The 19,917-nt window shown below is 40.9% G+C and overlaps 1 protein-coding gene across 3 annotated transcripts in view; it reads right to left on the bottom strand.

The window, feature by feature from the left end:
- Nucleotides 1-19,680, bottom strand: part of Tbccd1 (TBCC domain containing 1) — a 33,129-nt gene extending 13,449 nt beyond the window's left edge. Inside the window, exons 1-3 of one of the 3 annotated variants that reach the window (XM_042667780.1) lie at nt 19,511-19,680; nt 13,965-14,343; nt 4,422-4,577 (exon numbers count right to left, since the gene is read on the bottom strand). In XM_042667780.1, the coding sequence (XP_042523714.1) occupies nt 4,422-4,577; nt 13,965-14,300 (492 nt within the window). In that variant the 5' untranslated portion in view covers nt 14,301-14,343; nt 19,511-19,680. The other 2 variants (XM_042667786.1, XM_042667793.1) reach the window with 2 other exon arrangements.
- Nucleotides 19,681-19,917: the final 237 nt, after the last annotated feature.

Raw genomic sequence — 19,917 nt, 5'->3', positions numbered from 1 at the left:
TAAAGTAGATGCCATTATCACATCCATTTTAGAAATGAAGAAATGAAGACACAGATAGGTTAAGGTACTTGTCCAAAGTCACACAGCTGGTAAATTGCAGAATACATATAAACAAAATAGGCATTCAATGAAGCACCAGGTTTCCATCTCAAATTATAGAAAGAATTGCAAATTCTATTGGATGAAATGGTGTTACTAAAGTGACTAAAGAGAGACTATAACCTAGGAATAGCTTTCTTTTTTTTTTGGTTGTGGGGCTTGAACTCAGGGCTTGGGTGCTGTCCCTGCGCTCTTCAGCTCAAGGGGAGTGCTCTGCCACTTGAGCCACAGTGCCACTTCCGGTTTTCTAGGGGTTTATTGGAGTCTCGTGGAATTTCCTGCCTGGGCTGGCTCTGAACCAGATCCTCAGATCTCAGCCTCCTTAGTAGCTAGGATTACAGGCATGAACCACCAGCGTTTGGCTGATGTCCTAGTGATTTGGGCTCATTTATTTGCAAGATTCTTTGTGAGCATCTCTTAGCAAGCATAATATTAAACAATGAATCTTGAGTAAGACATAGCTCCTGGCTTCAAGGAACTCGAGTCTATACATGTGAAGATAATATAAATATATAAGCACAGCACACAGAGTTAGGATCTACCTGCTGAGAGATCTGTAAATACTTTCTATGAGCATGAGAGAAACTACTAACCACACCTGGGAGAAAAATTTATGGCAGTGTTGTTTGAATATTCCTGATTGATGTTGGCAGTTAAAAGCAAACAGATAAAGGGGGAAAGTCACTCAGGACACAGGAAAAAGCATATGCCGAGGTCTATAGAAGTAAAAGTACTGCTTTGTTCAGAGAACTGGAAGTTCTGGGTGGAGTAGGTAGCATGCTTGTAGGTGTCAACTGAATGATAGGCAGGGACCAATCATAAAAGGCCTGTGTAAATACTTAACACCTAGGCTCTGTTTGGTGTGCAGGGACTTTCAAACTATGTTCTATATAGTTATACTTTCTCTTCTTTTCTCTTATTCTCTTTTTGTAGTATTGTAGCTTATACTTGTTAGGCAGGTGCTCTACCTCTGAAGCCACCCTTCTAGCCCTATGCTTTTTTAAATAATAAATTCTCATTTGAATACCAAAGAAAATAGATAAAAGCTGTCTTCAGTTAAATCTGCTCTTCCTCCTTACTGCACTGCCTCTCGGCTCCTCAAAGTAGTAGTCCTTGATGTGGCTCTGTGAAAGCAACAATGGTAATGATTCATTCACCTACAGAGTTTAGGCAGAAGATGAATATACTGTGTCTGCACTGTATAAAGTCCAGTGTGCTTGGAATCAATTATGACCTCTTGAAATAAAAAGCAAAAGGGGGGGGGGGAATGTCTGATAAAAAAAAAAAAGCCTAGATAAAAATACAGCAGAGAAAAAAAAATTTACAGCAGAGGAGCCCATCAGTTATACTGGACATTGATGAAAGTGAACTAAGCAACTCAAGGGCAGTGATGGGAGGGAGGGGAGAAGAGGGAACCGCTATACTAAGCCAAAGGAAAGAAATGTACATATCACCCGATTTATAAAAAAAATTGTTGTGTTGTTAAAGGTCATAAACAATGTAGTTTAAAATAATGATGACTATCATTGTGAAGATTAAAAGGTGTTTGTGGGGGGAAAAAGCCTAGATGTGAGAAAAGAGACAGATTAAAGACAGTCTGAAGCAGAAATGGAAAGATCTGACAATTACAGAGAGATAGTATAGGTAGGCTGGTGATAATTTTCACTGGTATAGACAGTACATGATGCTAACTCAAGTAAAAGTAGAGTTTAGTATAGGGTTATAATTATCTCACAAACTAGAAGCAAGCCTCATAGAACTGGAAAGTCATCTGTAATCTTCTCTTTCAGAATGGCTTTTTGCATATGTCTTTTTTCTGATAAGCAGCATTCTGTGCTTCACTGATTATTTCAGAGTCTCTCATCTCTCATAACTAGGTTACTCATTAGTATGGTGGCTAATCTAATAGATCCCAATGCCTCAGGAATTTTTACCTCAAGTACACATTACCAACTGCTAATTTCTTCAGTCTCTAAAGAGGACTGATGGCCCCATATCATCATTTTAAATTGGACCAATTTCAAATATATAGCAATGAGAATTAGGTATATTAAACACTCTGAAATTGGAGGATTGTCTGAGACCTGTTTGAGCAATGCAGTGAGACTCCATCTAAAAAGCAAACATAAGAAGTAGAATATAAGCCAGGAGCCGGTGGCTCATGCCTGTAATCCTAGCTACTCTGGAGGCTGAGATCTGAGGATTGCAGTTCAAAGCCAGCTCAGGCAGGAAAGTCTGTGAGACTCTTATCTCCAATAAACACTCAGAAAAACTGGAAGTGGAGTTGTAGCTCAAGTGGTAGAGTTCTCGCCTTGAGCTGAAGAGCTGAGGGACAGCACTCAGGCCCAGAGTTCAAGCCCCACGACCAACAACAACAACAAAAAGAAGTAGAGGGCCTAGGAAGGTGGCTCAGTGGTAGAGTGCTTGCCCTGCATGCCTGAGGCCCTGGGTTCAATTCCTCATCATAGAAGCAGAAAAAGCCAGAAGTGGCAGTGTGGCTCAAGTGATAGAGCGCTTGCCTTGAGCTGAAGAGTTGAGGGTGCCAGGACCAGTGGCCAGTGTTCAGGCTCCATGACCGACATTAAAAAAAAAAAAAAGAAGTAGAATATAAAGCAATGGATGAGCTACTCGATTCACTTGCCCATTCCCAGCCTAATCAATTACTTGAATAGGTCATGCCATAGCACAAAGCAGAACCACCTTTTGTTGGTGCTTATTATGCAACAAATCCTGTGCCAATGTAACTTTCTGAATTCAGAAAGAAGTCAGAAAGAGGCATTCTTTTCCTATTTGGAGAAGGGAAGCCAAGGCCTAGAAAAGTTAACATGCCTAAAATCATGTAATTTTTAGTAGTAAAGCCAGACTTGAATGCAGTCTATTTTGACTAAAAACATTATCTCTTAATGTACTCATTTAGCAGGAGCTTCATCTGGAGAGAGCACCCAATGACTGTATGTCAATACATTTAGACTGAGATAGCCTAAACTTAAAGCATAGCTTTAACTGAAGAGGTAAATATAGAGCAAGAGCTCTAGTGTGGATGCTAACCCAGTAGTCACCAAGCTATATGAAGTCCTAAGAGCAGAGGTGATTCCAACAAATGTTTATCTTAAGAAGAGAAAACACAGACTCTTGGAAACTTGTAAGGTACAGAAGAGAGGAACTCATTTACAAAGTGAGAACGATTAATAGCAGAACCAAGAGGGTATAGCATCATGAAATATATGAGAAACATTTAAAATATTACAGAAAGGTGAAAATCATGTAAACATTTTTGCAAAAATAGAAAGAAAAAGCAGTAAGATATTTTCCAAGAAAACTCCCGTTTGACAGTTAAAATCTAAGTTGTCAGAGCACATTCAATTATTCATACGTGACTAAACAACATAAGAAGATATTTTTATAGAAATCTTTTCAGTAGATTCTAATAGATTTTGTAGACCTGACATCTCATTTACCCTTTCCAAATCCATGAGCATTTGCAAAAATGGGAGAACTGTGAGAATACAGTGAATAACTTGTCCAAATACCATGTAAGTGACTTTTATACCAGTTAAGGAACTGAATCACTACTCTCTTTTGATTTAGTACATGCACTGATTTTGTTTTATTATAAGAAAAAAACTAAAAGGAAATAATAAGCAATTAATTCACTGGCCTATATAAGGCATTTTTTTTTTAAGACAGGATCTTGCTATAGTCTAGATTGGTGTTGAATTCTCCATCCTTCTCCCTTAGCCTCCCAAGTGCTGAGATCATAGGTATGTACCACCATATCCATCTTCATTCTAACAAAATTATTTTTTGTGTGCCAGTTCTTGGGGCTTGAACCCACTCAGGGCCTGGGTGCTGTCTCTGAGCTTTTTTGCTTAAGACCAGCATTCTACCACTTGAGCCACAGTTCCATAGTTCCACAGTCCAGTTTGGTGGTTAATTGGAGTTAAGAGTCTTGTGGACTTTCCTGCCCAGGCTAGCTTCAAACCACCATTCTCAGATCTCCGCCTACTGAGTAGTTACGATTACAGGTGTGAGCCACTGGCATCTAGCTATTCTAACATAATTTTTAATTAAGGTAATTTTTTTTTCCAGTTGTGGGGCCTGAACTCTGGGCCTGGGCACTGTCCCTCAGCAATTCAACTCAAGACCAGTGCTCTACCACTTAAGCCATAGCTTTACTTCTGGCTTTTTCTGCTTACGTGGTACTAAAGAATCAAACCCAGGGCTTCATGCATGCAAGGCAAGCATTCTACCACTGAGCCACCTTCCCAGTCCAAGGTGAATCATCTTTAAAATGGCCTCTTTCTCCAAAATATAAACAGTACCTTATTATGATAGCTGGATTTTTCAGTCAGGTCAGGAGACTGAGATCTGTTTCTGGGACTAGGCCACTCTTCTCCAATCAAAGATGTTCGTAGAGAAACCTTGTTTAATTGTTGTATGTATAAGAAGAGCAGAAACTGTAGGGTGTCCACTGAAAGCTATTCAAGAAGAAAACAAGATAAATGTATCTTTAAACACCACCAATTATGAGTTTACAACTAACATAGCACAGTAAACTGAATTCACAGTTGCTGATACTAAATAAACAAATTCAGAAACAATGATAATGTCCTCCCCCGTGTGTGTGTGTGTGTGTGTGTGTGTGTGTGTGTGTGTGTGTGTGTGGTCCAGATGGAAGAATTGTGTGTGTGTGTGTGTGGTCCAGATGGAAGAAGTGTGTGTGTGTGTGTGTGTGTGTGTGTGTGTGTGTGTGTGTGTGTGTGTGTGTGTGTGTGTGTGTGTGTGTGTGTGTGTGTGTGTGTGTGTGTGTGTGTGTGTGTGTGTGTGTGTGTGTGTGTGTGTTCCAGATGGAAGAATTTCTAAAGCCTTGAAAATTTTCTCCCAGGGTTAATGAAGAGGAAAGGATTAAGTACATACTTTTACATATTTCAGAAGTGTAGTTTAAAAAAAAAAAAAAGAAAGAAAGAAAGAAAAAGAAAAAGAAAACCCAAGGAATCTGAATAAATGAATAGATGGAAACAAAAAACAAAAAGTAAATCTGGTCAACACAAAAAGGTTTAGCCCAAGGCTGACATATTAACCAAGAAAGTTTAGTATTATCAGTATAGTATATGAAACTTTATGTAATTTCTTGGTTGTAGGTAAACAGGACGCAGGCTTTCACAAAATTCCTAGGAAGTTGTTTAAGGAAAGGAAAGAAATAGGCATGGGGATGCTTGAAATAACAGCATTTGGGAGACTGAAGCAGGAGGATTGTGAGGTTTGGCTGTTTGTTATGTTTTGTTTTATTTTGGTGGTCATGGAACTTGAACCCTGGGCCTGGGCGCTGTCCCTCGGCTCTTCAGCTCAAGGCTAGCTCTACCACTTAAGCCACAGCGCCTCTTCCAGTTTTCTGGTGATTAACTGAAGATAGAGTCTCATGGACTGGACTGTATTGCCTGGGCTGGCTTCGAACCATGATCCTCAGATCTCAGCCTCCTGAGTAGCTAGGATTGCAGGAGTGAGCCACTGGCGCCCGGCTAAGATTTTGATTTTATCACTACTAAGCTAGACTCTATCTTTACAGCAACAAAAAGTAAACAAAAAACACTACTGGCCTTATAGACATGTAAACTTATTTTTTATGTGAGGAACGGTATGATTTGAAGCTCATGATTATCCTCATATACTCTGTCCCCACACAAACACAGGAAAGGTAAAACATTATAATCCCCCTGATTCCAAACTACCACTATCTGAACTGAAAAATACAGACTCGATGGCTCACATTTATTCAATCAACTGTCAATGTAGAGACCCACAAATGCTTGCATTATGTAAATTTGTATTTTCTTAAAGTTTGATAGATTTACATGCAGGTGTACAAATATCCCATATACTCTTTATCTAGTTTCTCATTTTCTAAGGCTATAGTACAATACCATAATTAGGATGCTGACATTTAAATAGTCAAGATACAAAACATTGGGATCAACACAGATATGTCTTATGTTGCCCTTTACAGACCCATTCACTTCCTTGCTAATCCTTTCTCTTTTCTCTTATATCTGTAATTTCTGTCATTTTGAAATTATTATATACATGGACTCATACAGCCTGCCACCTTTGGGGACAGGGTTTTTTTTTTGTTTTCACTTTGCAACTCCTTGATTTTCTGCACATTTCCATTTTAATAATTATTTGTTAAAACATTTCTTCAGTATCCACATGAGATTATAATGTTCTATTTTTTTTTTGGGGGGGGGGGGGGACCCGGTCGTGGGGCCTGAACTCTGGGCCTGGGCGCTGTCCCTCAGCTCTTCAGCTCAAGGCTAGCACGCTACCACTTGAGCCATGGGACCACTTCCGGCTTTTTTTTTTCTGCTTATGTGGTGCTGAGGAATTGGACCCAGGGCCTCATGCATGCAAGGCAAGTGCTCTACCACTGAGCCATCTTCTCAGCCCTGTAATGTTCTATTTTTGTAGACAATCTAACTAATAAAAAATATGGTACACAAGCACTCATTTCCCTAGTGCAAGTCACCCCTACATAACCTAGGATAATACAGGTACTCACTAAATACTTGATTAATGAATACTACAATGACCTTCCCTTCTTGGTTTTATGTCAAGTCTCTTCAATTTCTAAAAACCTAGTTTAGATACAATCCTATAGGTAGATGCTAACCACTTTTTCTCCTTTTTCAGTGTAATTAGATAGCATTTCCTAGCCTCCCTTACAATTAGATATAGTACAAATGAATTATAATCAACTGAATGTAGGTGAATTTATACTTCTAAGCCTGACTCAAAAATTCTCTCAAAAGAAATGAAAGTAAAATGAGAGAAGATACTGAGTCAGCAAGCTGTAATCTTATAAAATTGTTTTTAGTTAAAATGTTGGGGAGAAAAAAATAAAGAGCCTTTTTCCCTAAAGTATCATGTATGAACCCATGACATTCTGACCTCTTTCTATCCTCAACTGTATGAATAACCTAAGATCACCTCTTTGAACTAGTTTTAACCTTTAGTTACTGTGGCTACACTGCCACTTGTATATATACATACAAACATATATACATACACACACATATATGTATATATAGCCATGAATTCTTAAGAGTTTAGTCCCTGTTTATAGTATGAATAAATAAGTCGGTGACCTACACAAAGCAAGACACAACTTCTTAATCTCTCAATAGACATCACCTCTTGTGGTGTAAACCTGTGTAGCTCTCTAAAAAGTCATTCTGTAGCCAAACAATTGTATAGTTTACTTGTCAGTTGTGGGGCTTGAACTCAGGGCTTGGACATTGTCCCTGAGCTCTTTTGCTCAAGGCTAGTGCTCTACTACTTTGAGCCACCTCCACTTTCAGTTTTCTCCTGGCTAACTGGAGATAAGAATCTCACAGACTTTCCTGCCTGAGGCTGGCTTTGAACCTTGATCCTCAGATCTCAGCCAGCTGAGTAGCTAGGATTATAGGTGTGAGCCACCGTTGCTCAGCTTTGTATAGTCCTCCCCACCCACTGCAACCCCTGCCTGTTTTGTTTTGTTTTTCTAATTGAGGTATGAAAAAGTTCTAGGTTCAGTTGAAGTTCTTGATGAAGAAGCACAATGGAGACTTCTTTTCAGCGATAAAATCTGCGTATTTGTATTTCAACAATGTAACTAAAAGTTGATATAAATTCTTTTTCTTTTTTGGCTTAATGAGTATCACTTATTAGTATGAAATCTTTATATTGTGTTAAGAATAAATACACACTAAATCTTGGTTTTAAAAAAAGGAAGAAAAAAATGGAAATAGCTCTGAAACCTAATTGTCAGGGCTATGGCTGTGTTAACATTCACAACTGTTCATCTCCTATCTTTTCAGAGCTGTTTGTATTCTTGTCCATGGTCATGGGATTTCCCTTATCTCCTGTGACACAGTTTGCCTTCCCACTTCAATGACTTTAGATTTGGCCATGGGACAAAGTTTTAGCCAATGGGATAAAAGTATGGTTTATACTACACCTGAGCAAAAGTTTTTTTGTTTTGTTTTTGTCAGTTGTGGGGCTTGAACTCTGGGCCTGAGCACTGTCCCTCAGCTCTTCAGCTCAAGGCTAGCATGCTATCACTTGAGCTACAATGCCACTTCCAGTTTTTCTGAATGTTTACTGGAGATAAGAGTCTCAGGGACTTTCCTGCCTGGGCTGATTTTGAACCGTGATCCTCAGATCTCTGCCTCCTGAGTAGCTAGGATTACAGGTGTGAGCCACCAGTGCTCAGCTGAGCAAAAGTTTTAAGCAGATCATAGAAGTATGGGACCTTGCATCATATATGCAATATAACGACATATATGCAAAGGCCTATGTAGCTTTTGCCATATATAATCAATTCAAAAGGATTGATGAAAGATTTTATGATGTGTAACAGTAAAACTCATAGAAGAAAAAGTTTTTTTAAAAAAGTCCATGATATTGGGTTTAGAAGTGACTTATTACACCCAAAACACAAATAGTAAAATAAAAAATAAATGAAGCCGGGCGCTGGTGGCTCATGCCTGTAATCCTAGCTACTCAGGAGGCTGAGATCTGAGGATCGTGGTTCAAAGCCAGCCCAGGCAAGAAAGACCGTGAGACTCCTATCTCCAATAAACCACCAGAAAACCGGAAGTGGCACTGTAGCTCAAGTGGTAGAGCGCTGGCCTTGAGCTGAAGAGCTGAGGGACAGTGCCCAGGCCCAGAGTTCAAGCCCCACGACCGACAAAAAAAAAAAAACAAATAAATGAGTGGAATTAGATCAATCTAAAACACATCTACAGGACAAAGAAAGCCAATCAACAAAATGAAAAGGAAACTATGAAATGGTAGTAGTTCACGTATCTGGTAACTTAGTAGACAAAATATATAAATGAACACCTTCAACTCAATAGCAAAAAAATACCCAAATAGCCTCATTAAAAAGATCTGAATGGAGCTGGGTGCCAGTGGCTCACACCTGTAATCCTAGCTACTGAGGAGGCTGAGATCTGAGGATCACGGTTCAAAGCCAGCCCGGGCAGAAAAGTACATGGGACTTTTATCTCCAATAAATCACTAGAAAACCGGAAGTGGCGCTGTGGCTCAAGCAGTAGAGCACTAGCCTTGAGCTGAATGGGCATTTCTTCAAAGACAAATGGCAAAAAGTACATAAAAAGGTGTTCTATATCACTAATAATTAGGAAATACAAATCAAAATGAGGCCAAGGGCCAGTGGCTCATGCCCATGATCTTCTGATCCTAGCTACTCAGAAGACTGAGACTGGGAGGATAGCAATTTTAGGCCCATCAGGGGTGGGAGTTTCTAAGACCCTTTTTTTTTTTTTTTTTGTCGGTCGTAGGGCTTGAACTCTGGGCTTGGGTGCTGTCCCTCAGCTCTTCAGCTCAAGGCGAGCACTCTATTGCTTCAGCCACAGTGCCACTTCTGGTTTTCTAGTGGTTTATTGGAGATAAGAGTCTGACAGACTTTCCTGCCCGGGCTGGCTTTGAACCGCGATCCTCAAATCTCAATCTCCTGAGTAGCTAGGATTACAGGTGTGAGCCACCTGCGCCCGGCTCTAAGACCTTATCTTAACCGAAGAAGCTGAGCAGAATGGGATATGCCAGTCATCACAGCTACAGGAGGAAGCATAAATAGGAGACTCACAGTCCAAGCTGGCCAGGGGAAAGAAAAAGCAAGACTCTATCTCAAAAAGAACTTGAGCAAAACAGCCTGAAGGCATGGCTCTCGTTGTAGTGCCCAGGTGAAGTACAGAGGTCAAATGTCTGTACAAGAACAAATAAAACAACAAACAAACAAAAGTCAAACAAAAATAACCTTACAGTATATTACTTCATATATTAGGATGACTACTATTAACAAATTAAAACAATCATTGGCAAAGAACCCTGGTATACAGTGGGGGGAAATGCACACTGATTCAACAGTGATGGAACAGTATGAAGGTTCCTCAAAAATCTGACCTACTATATGATCTAGCAATCCCACTTTTGGGCCTTTATCTAAAGGAATTAAACTTAGGATCTTTCATACCTGTACTTTCACGTTTGCTGCAGCACTAATGACAATAGTCAAGATATGGAAACAAAACATCCATCAAAAGATAAATGGATAAAGAAAATATGGTATATAGGTAGATAATTACTCAGCATTAAAAAGAAGGAAACTGTCATTTTCAACAACATAGCTGGACCTGAAGGACATTATACTAAGTGAAACAGACCAGGACAACTATTGTATGGCCTTACTTGTAAGTTCTACTAGTCCATTTTTTGTTACTATAGTGACTTATCTGAGGCAGGCTGAGAGTTTATTTTGGCTCACAGTTCTAATGATGCAAGGTAAAAAGCCCATATCTAGAGATAGCCTTCTTAATGGTCCACAGTATCAGATGGCAAGAGATATATGGGTATTTTCTCTTTCCTTCTTCTCATAAAGCCAATGGTATTCAATTATGGGGTTGGGGTAAGGGGCTATACTAATAACCTTATCACTTTCCAAAGGCCCCACTTTAATCACCATAATCACCCTTTTAAATTTTTCATAATGGGTATTAAAATTTCACCACATGAAGCCTTGGGGATACTGCAGTCATATCCAAACCATAGCATAAATGAAACTTAAAATAGTAAAACTCACAGAAGCAAAGTAGAATGGTCACTGTTAAGGGCTGGAAGGTAGAAGTGGAGAGACAGTAGTCAATGGCTACAGTTAAGCAAGATAATTTAGTCCTGTACCTCTACAATACAGCATAGTGCCAACATTTAATGGTACTGTACTGCATTTTCTAAAAGAATAGACCTATGCTAAGTATGCCTACCATATACACATTCATAATGTGGGTTGGGGAGATTTGGGGAGGTGATAGATGTCTCTGTGGCCTTGACAGCAGTAATGACTTCACAGTATATAGTCATCTTTAAAGTTGTCAAATTGTATATATTTTAAAAAAAGACATCATGAATCCCCTCCCACTCTGTTGCTCTTCCCATCTGTATGTAGGTATGACCTACAGAGAAGCTCTTTCTTCAGCTTATAAAGTTAAGAAGATGCATAATGCCAACTACAGCCTGGAAACATGCCACAGCTAAAGTGCAACCTACATGTAAAATGAACAAGAAATAAACTTTTCTTTTCTTTTTTTGTCAGTTGTGGGGCTTGAACCTCTGGGCCTGGGTGCTGTCCCTCAGCTCTCCAGCTCAAGGAGAATGTCTACCACTTGAGCCACAGCGCCACTTCTGGTTTTCTGGTAGTTAATTGAGATAATAGTCTCATGGATGATATTTGCCGGGGCTGGCTTTGAACTGTGATCCTCAGATCTCAGCCTCCTGAGTAGCTAAGATTACAGGCATAAGCCACTGGCACCTGGCAGAAAAAAGCTTTTCTAACCTAAGCCAATGAATTTTCACTATTTTCTTTTTTCTGTAGCAGAGCTAGTTAATACTAATAGTGACTTCAAAAAACAGAAGCATGGATCCTTGCATTATGGCTTGGACAAAAGCCTACAAATTCACCCTTCCAGGTTTACTTGTACAGGACTGCTGGATAAATGAGAACAGTTACTGTTGTTCTAAGCCACTGAGTTACTGGGATTATTATAATTGACCTCATCACACCACTGCACTGAACTAGGTCTATTCCCTAGAGTTTTATGGCAGGGTGAGAAAATATCTTAACAACAAAGCATTCAAGCTGTTGCTTGGTTATTTTTAACTGTAGAATGGTATGACCTAAAAATTGAATGTGTCATTGAAGGGAAAAATAAAAGATCTGAAAATTTCACAGCATGGCCAGGGAAAACACAAAGAAAAATCATGTAGGGCTTGTGGTCAAGCAACCTATTGCTAAAATGATCAGAATGAAAAAATGAGGTCAGATGCATCAGGACTTATTAAGAAAGAGGCCTGGAGAGTATCTCAGAAACCTTAGGCTGCTTCTACCTACCATCACAGGCCCAGAAGCCTAGAATGACAGATGTATTTCAAGGAATACACTCAAGATACTTTCCAAAGGTTTACCTGCCCAGGGGTACCTTGGGATTCTTCAGAGCCCCTGATGCTAAAGCAGGCACAGGTATAGCTCTTAACACAGCTCCAAAGGTGCTAAGTATTAGACCTTGGTGTACAAGTGCTAATTCTGTAGACATGCAGAATGTAAGAGTTACAAGTTTATGGCAGTTTCCACCAAGCCTCCAAAGCAGAGCCTAGAGGTTGAAGCAGAAGCCTACTTCAGAGGCAGAGCTGTTGCAGAGAAGGGCCACTGGCACAGTACCTGGTCAAGCTGTAGGAGGGGGGCCACCACCAAGATTCCAGATTTGTAAAGCTACCACTCTGCAATGATAGCCTGAGACCCCAAACTGAGAACTGAAGTAGAGGCTGAGCCCAGTAAAGCTAAAAAGGCAGGGCTGCTTGAGGTCTTGAAGCCTAACCCCATTTGCACAGGATGTAAAAACTCAGATCTTTTAATATTTCATGTCTGCTCTGCTGGATTTTGTACTTGGACTTTTTACTTGCCTACTCCTTTAGAAACAAGAATGTATAGCATCCAGTGCCTGCCTAACATTGTATACTAGAAGTAGACAACTTGTGTAGATTTTATAAGCTCACAGCTGAAAAGTTTACTTTGAATCTCAAATGAAACTTTTTGATTCACATTAGATCAAATTAAGATTTTTGAGACTATTTGGATGGTATTGTTCTGTATGTAAGAAATACATGCTGTACAGAAGAATGAGCAGAGACAGAATCTTTTTTTTTTTTTTGGTCAGTCACGGGGCTTGAAATCTGGGCCTGGGCGCTGTCCTTGCGCTCTTCAGCTCAAGGTGAGCACTCTACCACTTGAGCCACAGCACCACTTTTGGTTTTCTAGTGGTTTATTGGAGATAAGAGTCTCACGGACTTTTCTGCCCGGCCCGGGCTGGCTTTGAACCATGATCCTCAGATCTCAGCCTCCTGAGAAGCTAGGATTACAGGCGTGAGCCACCAGTGCTCAGCTCCGAGGCAGAATTTTATGGTTGGAATATTGTTTGTCCACTCTGAAAACTCATGTTCAAATTCAATTTCAATTGTGAGGCATTGAGAGGGTGGAAACATAATCTGAATATGGCATTTAGAAATGATATCCCTCAGACATTCCTTGTCTGTTAGTTTGAGATAGCCCGCCTCCTTGAGTTCAGGGCTCTGACAGCCGGAAAATCATATATATGACCTCTGAGCCTTGAAACTTCAGAATCATGAGCCAAAATGAATCTCTTTAAAATTGAACCAGTCTGTGATATGGTCTTATTAGCAACAGAAAATGGATGAATACATACTCCTAATCATCTCTGAACCCCAGCAGATGTTCATTTAAATAATCAGCTGCAGCCATACACTGGTGTTGTTGTTCAAAGCCAACTCAGGCAGGAAAAGTCTACAAGACTACTCACAAAAGCTGGAAGTGGCACTGTATGTAGCTCATGTTCTAGAACAGTAGCCTTGAGCACAGAGGCACAGGGACAGCACTTAGGCCCTGAGTTCAAGGCCCAGGACTAGCACCAAAAAAAAAAAAAAAAAAAAAAGTCAGCTGCATTTGAACCACATCAATGATATACTACCCCCAAATTATTTTTAAAGTCAATGAAAATATTTCACACTTTCACAGTTCTATAGTATTACCACTCTACAAGTGGGAAAATTATTGGTAAGTATTTGATGGAAAACATAAAATACTAAAAACATCAAATACTGCCAAATCAGAACCGCTAGAACTTAAATGGCACTTGGGGATCATAGTGGCCATTAAGCTAAACCTTTAGACTATACTGTTAGTACAAATACTTAGAATGGCTTATTTCCCAAATAATTATACACACATTAACCCATACCTGATTCCTCTGCTTTTCAACTTCATCTTCAGACGTGCAGTTGGACAAAATCTCAGACCATTCCAGGCTCTCCTCAGGTGTCCTCACCGAAAGACTATCGAATATTTCGAAGTAAAGCCATGCTATATCCTTAGCGAGTTGCAGCTTCCCACATGCAATGTGTCTCCATGTAGACCAGTATATACGTGGGTAAGCTCCCTCTGTGGCCCGTGTTCGAACATAGGTGGATATCTTCTTGAGATAATGAAGACTGAATTTGGACGGAGGGGGGATTTGCAAGGCACCCACTATAAAGGGCTCTGCTTTTACCCAGAGGAGAACTCCGGACTCATCCATAGTATCACTGAGGACATCTGGATGAAAAGGCTTCTCTGCATACCTAGGAAACAGAGTTTCTTCAGACTTTAAACAAATCTGTTATACATATTTTGATTTTCTCTTGTTTGTTTGCTTCCCTCGTCAGTCCTGGGGCCTGAGCTCAGGGTCAGGGCACTGTCCCTGAGCTTTTCTTTGCTTTGCTCAAGACTAGTGCACTACCACTTGAACCAGAGCTCTTCTTCTGACTTTTTGGTGACTCATTAGAGGTGAGAGTCTCTGCCTGGCTAGCTTCAGACAAGATCCTCAGATCTCAGCTTCTTAGCTATCTAGGTTCACAGGCTTGAGCCACTGATGCCAGGCTGTCCTTAACTCGTTTTTAAATGTACTAAATCCTCAATTTAAAAGCAGCTCTAGTTTAACAACTTAAAATAGATTTGAGGCCAGATTCTGTCACAATCTATTTGAGGAAAATACCTTATTTGATTTCTTAGCAATGGTTGTTTTAGAAGAATGTGAAAAGGCATAAAATCTGGGTTGGATCTTCCCTCAGGGCAGAAAGAAAAGGAATGGTGTGAAGAGGAAGTCATCTGGTTACTTGAAACTAGGCTTTACATGGAGGAGAACACTTTGGTAAAAACAAGTGGAGAAAAATTTCACAGAGTTAAATAACTTACCTAAAGAGGACAGTAGCTAAATACTTGGTATTGTAGCCTGTGCAGACAAGAATGGTAATGTAAACACAGTCTGAAAATACACATCAAGGAAAGTTACAGCATCTTTACTCTTTTTAACAGTATATTCCATTGTGCTTGGTTTCTTATGTGTTTTCATACATAACATATATGATTTATGAAATACTTCCATAACATCTAATACGGAAGTGTATTAACTCATCATCCCTAAATGATGAGTTAATATTTCATTGTAATTCCTTACCTTCTCTACAGTTTGTTTTTTAGTTTGTTTCTGAATTTGCACCTGTAACATTACATACAATTCTGTATTATTTTCAGAGCTTTCTAAATGTACTCCAATTTCAGGCAGCAACTTTTTTATAAGAACAAGATAGGTAAAATACTAATCGCTGATGATAAGTGAAGAGCACAAGCCTCTCCCATTTACATACTCTGCTTCGTGTACCTTAAAAACTTCCATTATAAAAAGTCCAAATGTTTTCACTTCTATATATTGTAGCTTGATTGCCATCTTTTAGGATATTTTATAGATTAAAGATCATCTTCCCAGCCACTTTCAGATGAGCATTGGTCAAATGAAGCAACTAACATTTCTGAAGCTCCTGACAGACACACATTCCCATTGCTTTTCAAAATAACTGTCAAAATAGCATCATCATTTGATCCAGATACCCACTTCATGAGCACTTAACTTCAGCTTAACATCACTTGAAAAAAATCTTTCCTTATGACTCATGAAGAAATGCTTGATTATATTTTGCATTCGTTGGTAAAAAGCTGTGTTTTTAAAAAAAAAAAAAAAACTTAAACTAATTGGCATCGAGTGTTTACTAATGTGCCAGGCAACATACTAAATATATCTTCTATACGCACAACCACCTGATTTATTCCCCCTATTTTCAGATAAGAAAAAGAAAGAAGAAAGAGGTTTAGCGAAGTGAAGGGACTCACTCATAGACTTAGCTAGCACAGCTCTACCTGAAGATTCTGATCGAGCTGTGAACCGTATGGGAAGGATTTCTGAAAAAGGAGCGGGTCCACACGAGACTGAAAAACTTTGGACACGAGGCCATTCAAGGGCCCGGGGAAGGGAGGCGGGAAGGTCGGGAGCTGATGGGTAAATGACCACTGCTTTCCAGTCCGTGAAGGGCTGGGCGATCTGGTACTGCCAAGACCACGAACCGAAGTGGTTTGCTGGTCAGGTCTGAGGCAGGCAAGACCCTGGAAACGCGAGTCCAAAGCAGATCCCCAGGGGGACAGGAACCGCACGGTAGAATGAACGCGGCTTCCTCGGGAGGGCGCTGGGGCTGGAGTGGGGGGTGGGCCGAGGGGGCCCCCACCTCGACGCCATCTCCACCGGGGTCCCAGGGCCCGGACCTCGGGAACCCCACGCCCCAGGGTCGGACAGCGAGTGGATAGCGGATCTGACTGTGACCCAGCCAGCCCCCACGCAGCCTCCTCGGTCCTCACCTGAAGCCTGAGCGGCCCACCCGGACCTCCAGAGCATCCGCCCCACACGGTTACCTGAGAAAGCCGCCGCCGCCCCACAGCCCCGGCGCCACAAGAGCCGCGCGTCTCGCCAGCCCGGCCCGGTCCGCTCCGCCCTCCGCTAACGCCGCCGCCCGCGGCGCAGGCGCAAACCTCACGCACTATAGAGGACTGGAGGACCGTGCTGCTAGAGCGGCAGGTTGCTGCTGCTCCAACGTCTCGGATAAACTTGGTTGAGGAACAGAGTCCTGAATGCTGAGAACCCCAGCCAGATCTGCCGTTGCTGGTGTCCTTGCCTTTCAACACAGTGGAGTAGGCCTTTTTTTTTTTTTTTTTTAAATTGCTCCACAGAACTATGCAGCCCTTAGCTGCTGGTAAGATTAGCACGCTTTGATCCGCAGTAATAATGATGTCAATTTTCATTTCTGGATCGCTTACTACAACCTGGGCACCGTGTAAAGGACCTTGATTATTGTATTACCTTGGCCTTCTCAAGAGCTTTTTTAAGTTGAACACATTTAATGTTTTACTAAAAACATTTCGTGTTTTTAATAAGGAAACTAGGTATGGAAAAGTGAACGTAGTTACTAAGTTAGTTACCCAGCAAGAAACTGAAGCAAAATTCAAACATGAAGGATGGACTAACATCTGCCAGGCCATGTCCTTCCAGCATTAGTTCTTTAACTCTGTTAGCTTTCTAACCCTGGTTACAGTCTTCAGATAGCTTTTAACATTTTTATTATTCCATCCAAAACATACCACTCTTGCCTTTAAACTTCCACTTCTGGATCTCCAAACGTTTCTGCTTGCTTAATTTCTTTAAAGCCATTACTAGGTGTAGAAAAGTAAAGTAGATCCTAAAATGCAACAGCTCCTTTGAGAGAAGTGGCCTCCACTATTAAGGCATCTTTCTGACAACAGTGACTTCATGTGTAAACAGACCTAGGTTAGGATCTACCCTGCATCACATACTAGCTCAGTGACGTTTATCTGTCTGTTCATGAATTGATAGGGATTGAAGCCAGGGGCATGTTTAGCAAATGTGAGTCACCCTACACACACACACATGGTGGTTTTGGTTTCCAACAAAAGCAGTTACTACTAGAGTACCATGACTTGTCTAGTACAGTGCTAGGTAGGCATTAAAGTTTACAGGCATGAACAAAAGAGATAAAGTCCTTGCTTTCTTGGAGTGTATAATTTAATAGAAACAATAAATACATATTTAGAAATAGGATAACTTCAGACAGTAATACTAATGAAGAAGAAATGGAGTCAGTAAAGGCATTTTAAACGTTAAATTTGAGCTGGTGCCTGAAGAATAAGAAATCTGGTACATGAAGATCACTTCCAAAGAAGCCTCTGCTCAACAATATTTGAACATGATTCCAGGTACTGTTCTAAGGTGCTGTTCTATACAGCTACTGTTAGAGTAAATTAGATTTTGCCAGAAAACCATGCAGACATCCAGGTACAAAGAATAAAGAAAAGGTTTACTGCCGGTAAAGGGACCAGCAAGACCCCTTCCCACAAGAGAGGAGTGAGAAGAAGGGCCCACTATTGTCTGAGGTGACCTATATAACCTACTAAGGCTAGGAAGGGCTAGAAGGGGGTAGGAGGTGGAGACCCTGATGTGAGTTAGAGCACCAGGGGCTTCATCATGGCAGACTAGGATTTATGGCTGCTGCCCAAGTAATAGATAAGGGACCCTGAAGCTGCCCAAAACTTAAGGTCACTCTAAGGGGCTCTTGCTGCTCCAAAGGAGTGCCATCTCAAGGCAAAGGAGGGTTGGAGGCTGATTATTTACTGCCTTTACTAAATGGGCCTAGTGTTGCCTAGGAAGGAAGCATGCTAAGCTGTGGAGAGGGGAAGGAGCATGCTAAGCTATGGGAAGGGAGATATTGGGCTAACAGCTACTAACAACAATCCAGATGTACAGTTTCACAAAACTGGCATTTCCTGGTAGTGTGGAGCCAGGTGAAAATAAGATTCCAAACGGGGTTAATTTTGACTGGTTGGTCAGAAAGTCTTCTCCACAGTGATATTTAAGCTGATGTCCAAGTTAAATAAAAGAGTCACCCAAGCTCTGGTGCAAAGACTATTTCAGGCAGAAGGAACAGGAAAGAAGGAACATGGTGTATACAAAAAAGAGAGGGATTATCTGAAACATAGTAAGGGGTATAATGGAAAAGGGCACATAGATAAGGCTTAGTAATTATAACTCTCAACATAGTCTTGGTATTTTAGTTTAAGTGCAATGAAAAGTTATTTGAGGCTTTTAAGGCAGGCAGTTACATGATTTGACATGTTCTTTTAAAAAACATACAAGGGGGCATATTAAAATGTATTAAGATATTTAAAATGGAGCCGGACACCACTGTCTCAAACCAGTAATCCTATAACTACTCAGGTAGCTGAGATCTGAGGGTTGCAGTGCAAAGCAAGCCCGGGTAGGTAAAGTTCGTGAGACTCTTATCTCCCAACTAACCAGCAAAAAGCCGGAAGTGGAGTAGCTTATGTGGTACAGTGCCAGCCTTGAGTGAAAAAGCTCAGAGGCAATGCCCAGGTCTTGAATTCAATCCCCAGTACGGCAAAAACAAAAAAAGAAATTAAGAACAGAGAGAAGGAAGGAGGGAAGAAAGGGAGAAAATAATAATAATAGAGTCAGAGACCAGTTATATCCTTGCCAGTTAAGAGATGACATGACTTGGCCCAGAGACCAATGTATAGTGGAGAGATTTAAATGGTAATCCATAGGTAAAGATTTGGATAGGTTATGCAGGAATGCAATCCAGGAAGAGATCTAGAGTTTTGGCCTAAATAACTAGGTGGAGCGTTAACTACTGTGAACGAAACTGGGAAAAGAGAGAGATTGAAAGTTCTCGTAGCTGTAGCAACAATTTGAGTTTACTGTGTGCCACCGTGACGGACAATTTCCAGAACTTTTTCCATTAAAAATTCATGGCACTGCCAGTAGATGCTTTACCTAAGTTTTGTTAAAAAAAAAAAAAGACTCGGGAGTTTTGGGGGTCGGGGATGTCTCACCGCTACGTGCTGGAAGCCGAATCTGAACTTAAGTCGGTCTGTCCCACGATCGCGTCTAAGACATCAGGCTTCCTGTCTATGAGACCGAGACAAATTTTCCTGTAGGAATGTTAAGGTATTATAATACAAGATCTCTGAAGCAAAGCGTCCGACGTTCTCTTAGCGCGGAGTTAATAGCCACTCCTCTCCCCGCCCCAGATGGAGACCACGAATCCCCAAGCCCGCTCATCCCGCTAGCGTATCACTGAATTTCCAAGCTTGTAACCAACACTCCCCTCCTGCAATTGGTTGGTGTTGGCAGAGGTGTATTGTTATTGGTTGGAAATTCCAAAGGGGCGGGCAAAGAGGTGGGGCTTGGTGCGTCTTTCCCGCGCTTGGCGCGCCCCTCTACGTTTTACGTAGTTTTC

This window comes from Dipodomys spectabilis, unplaced genomic scaffold, assembly GCF_019054845.1.
Source record: "Dipodomys spectabilis isolate Male_0828 unplaced genomic scaffold, ASM1905484v1 ptg000017l, whole genome shotgun sequence".
NCBI classification, from domain to species: Eukaryota; Metazoa; Chordata; class Mammalia; order Rodentia; family Heteromyidae; genus Dipodomys; species Dipodomys spectabilis.
This window is presented reverse-complemented; position numbering and strand designations above follow the sequence as displayed.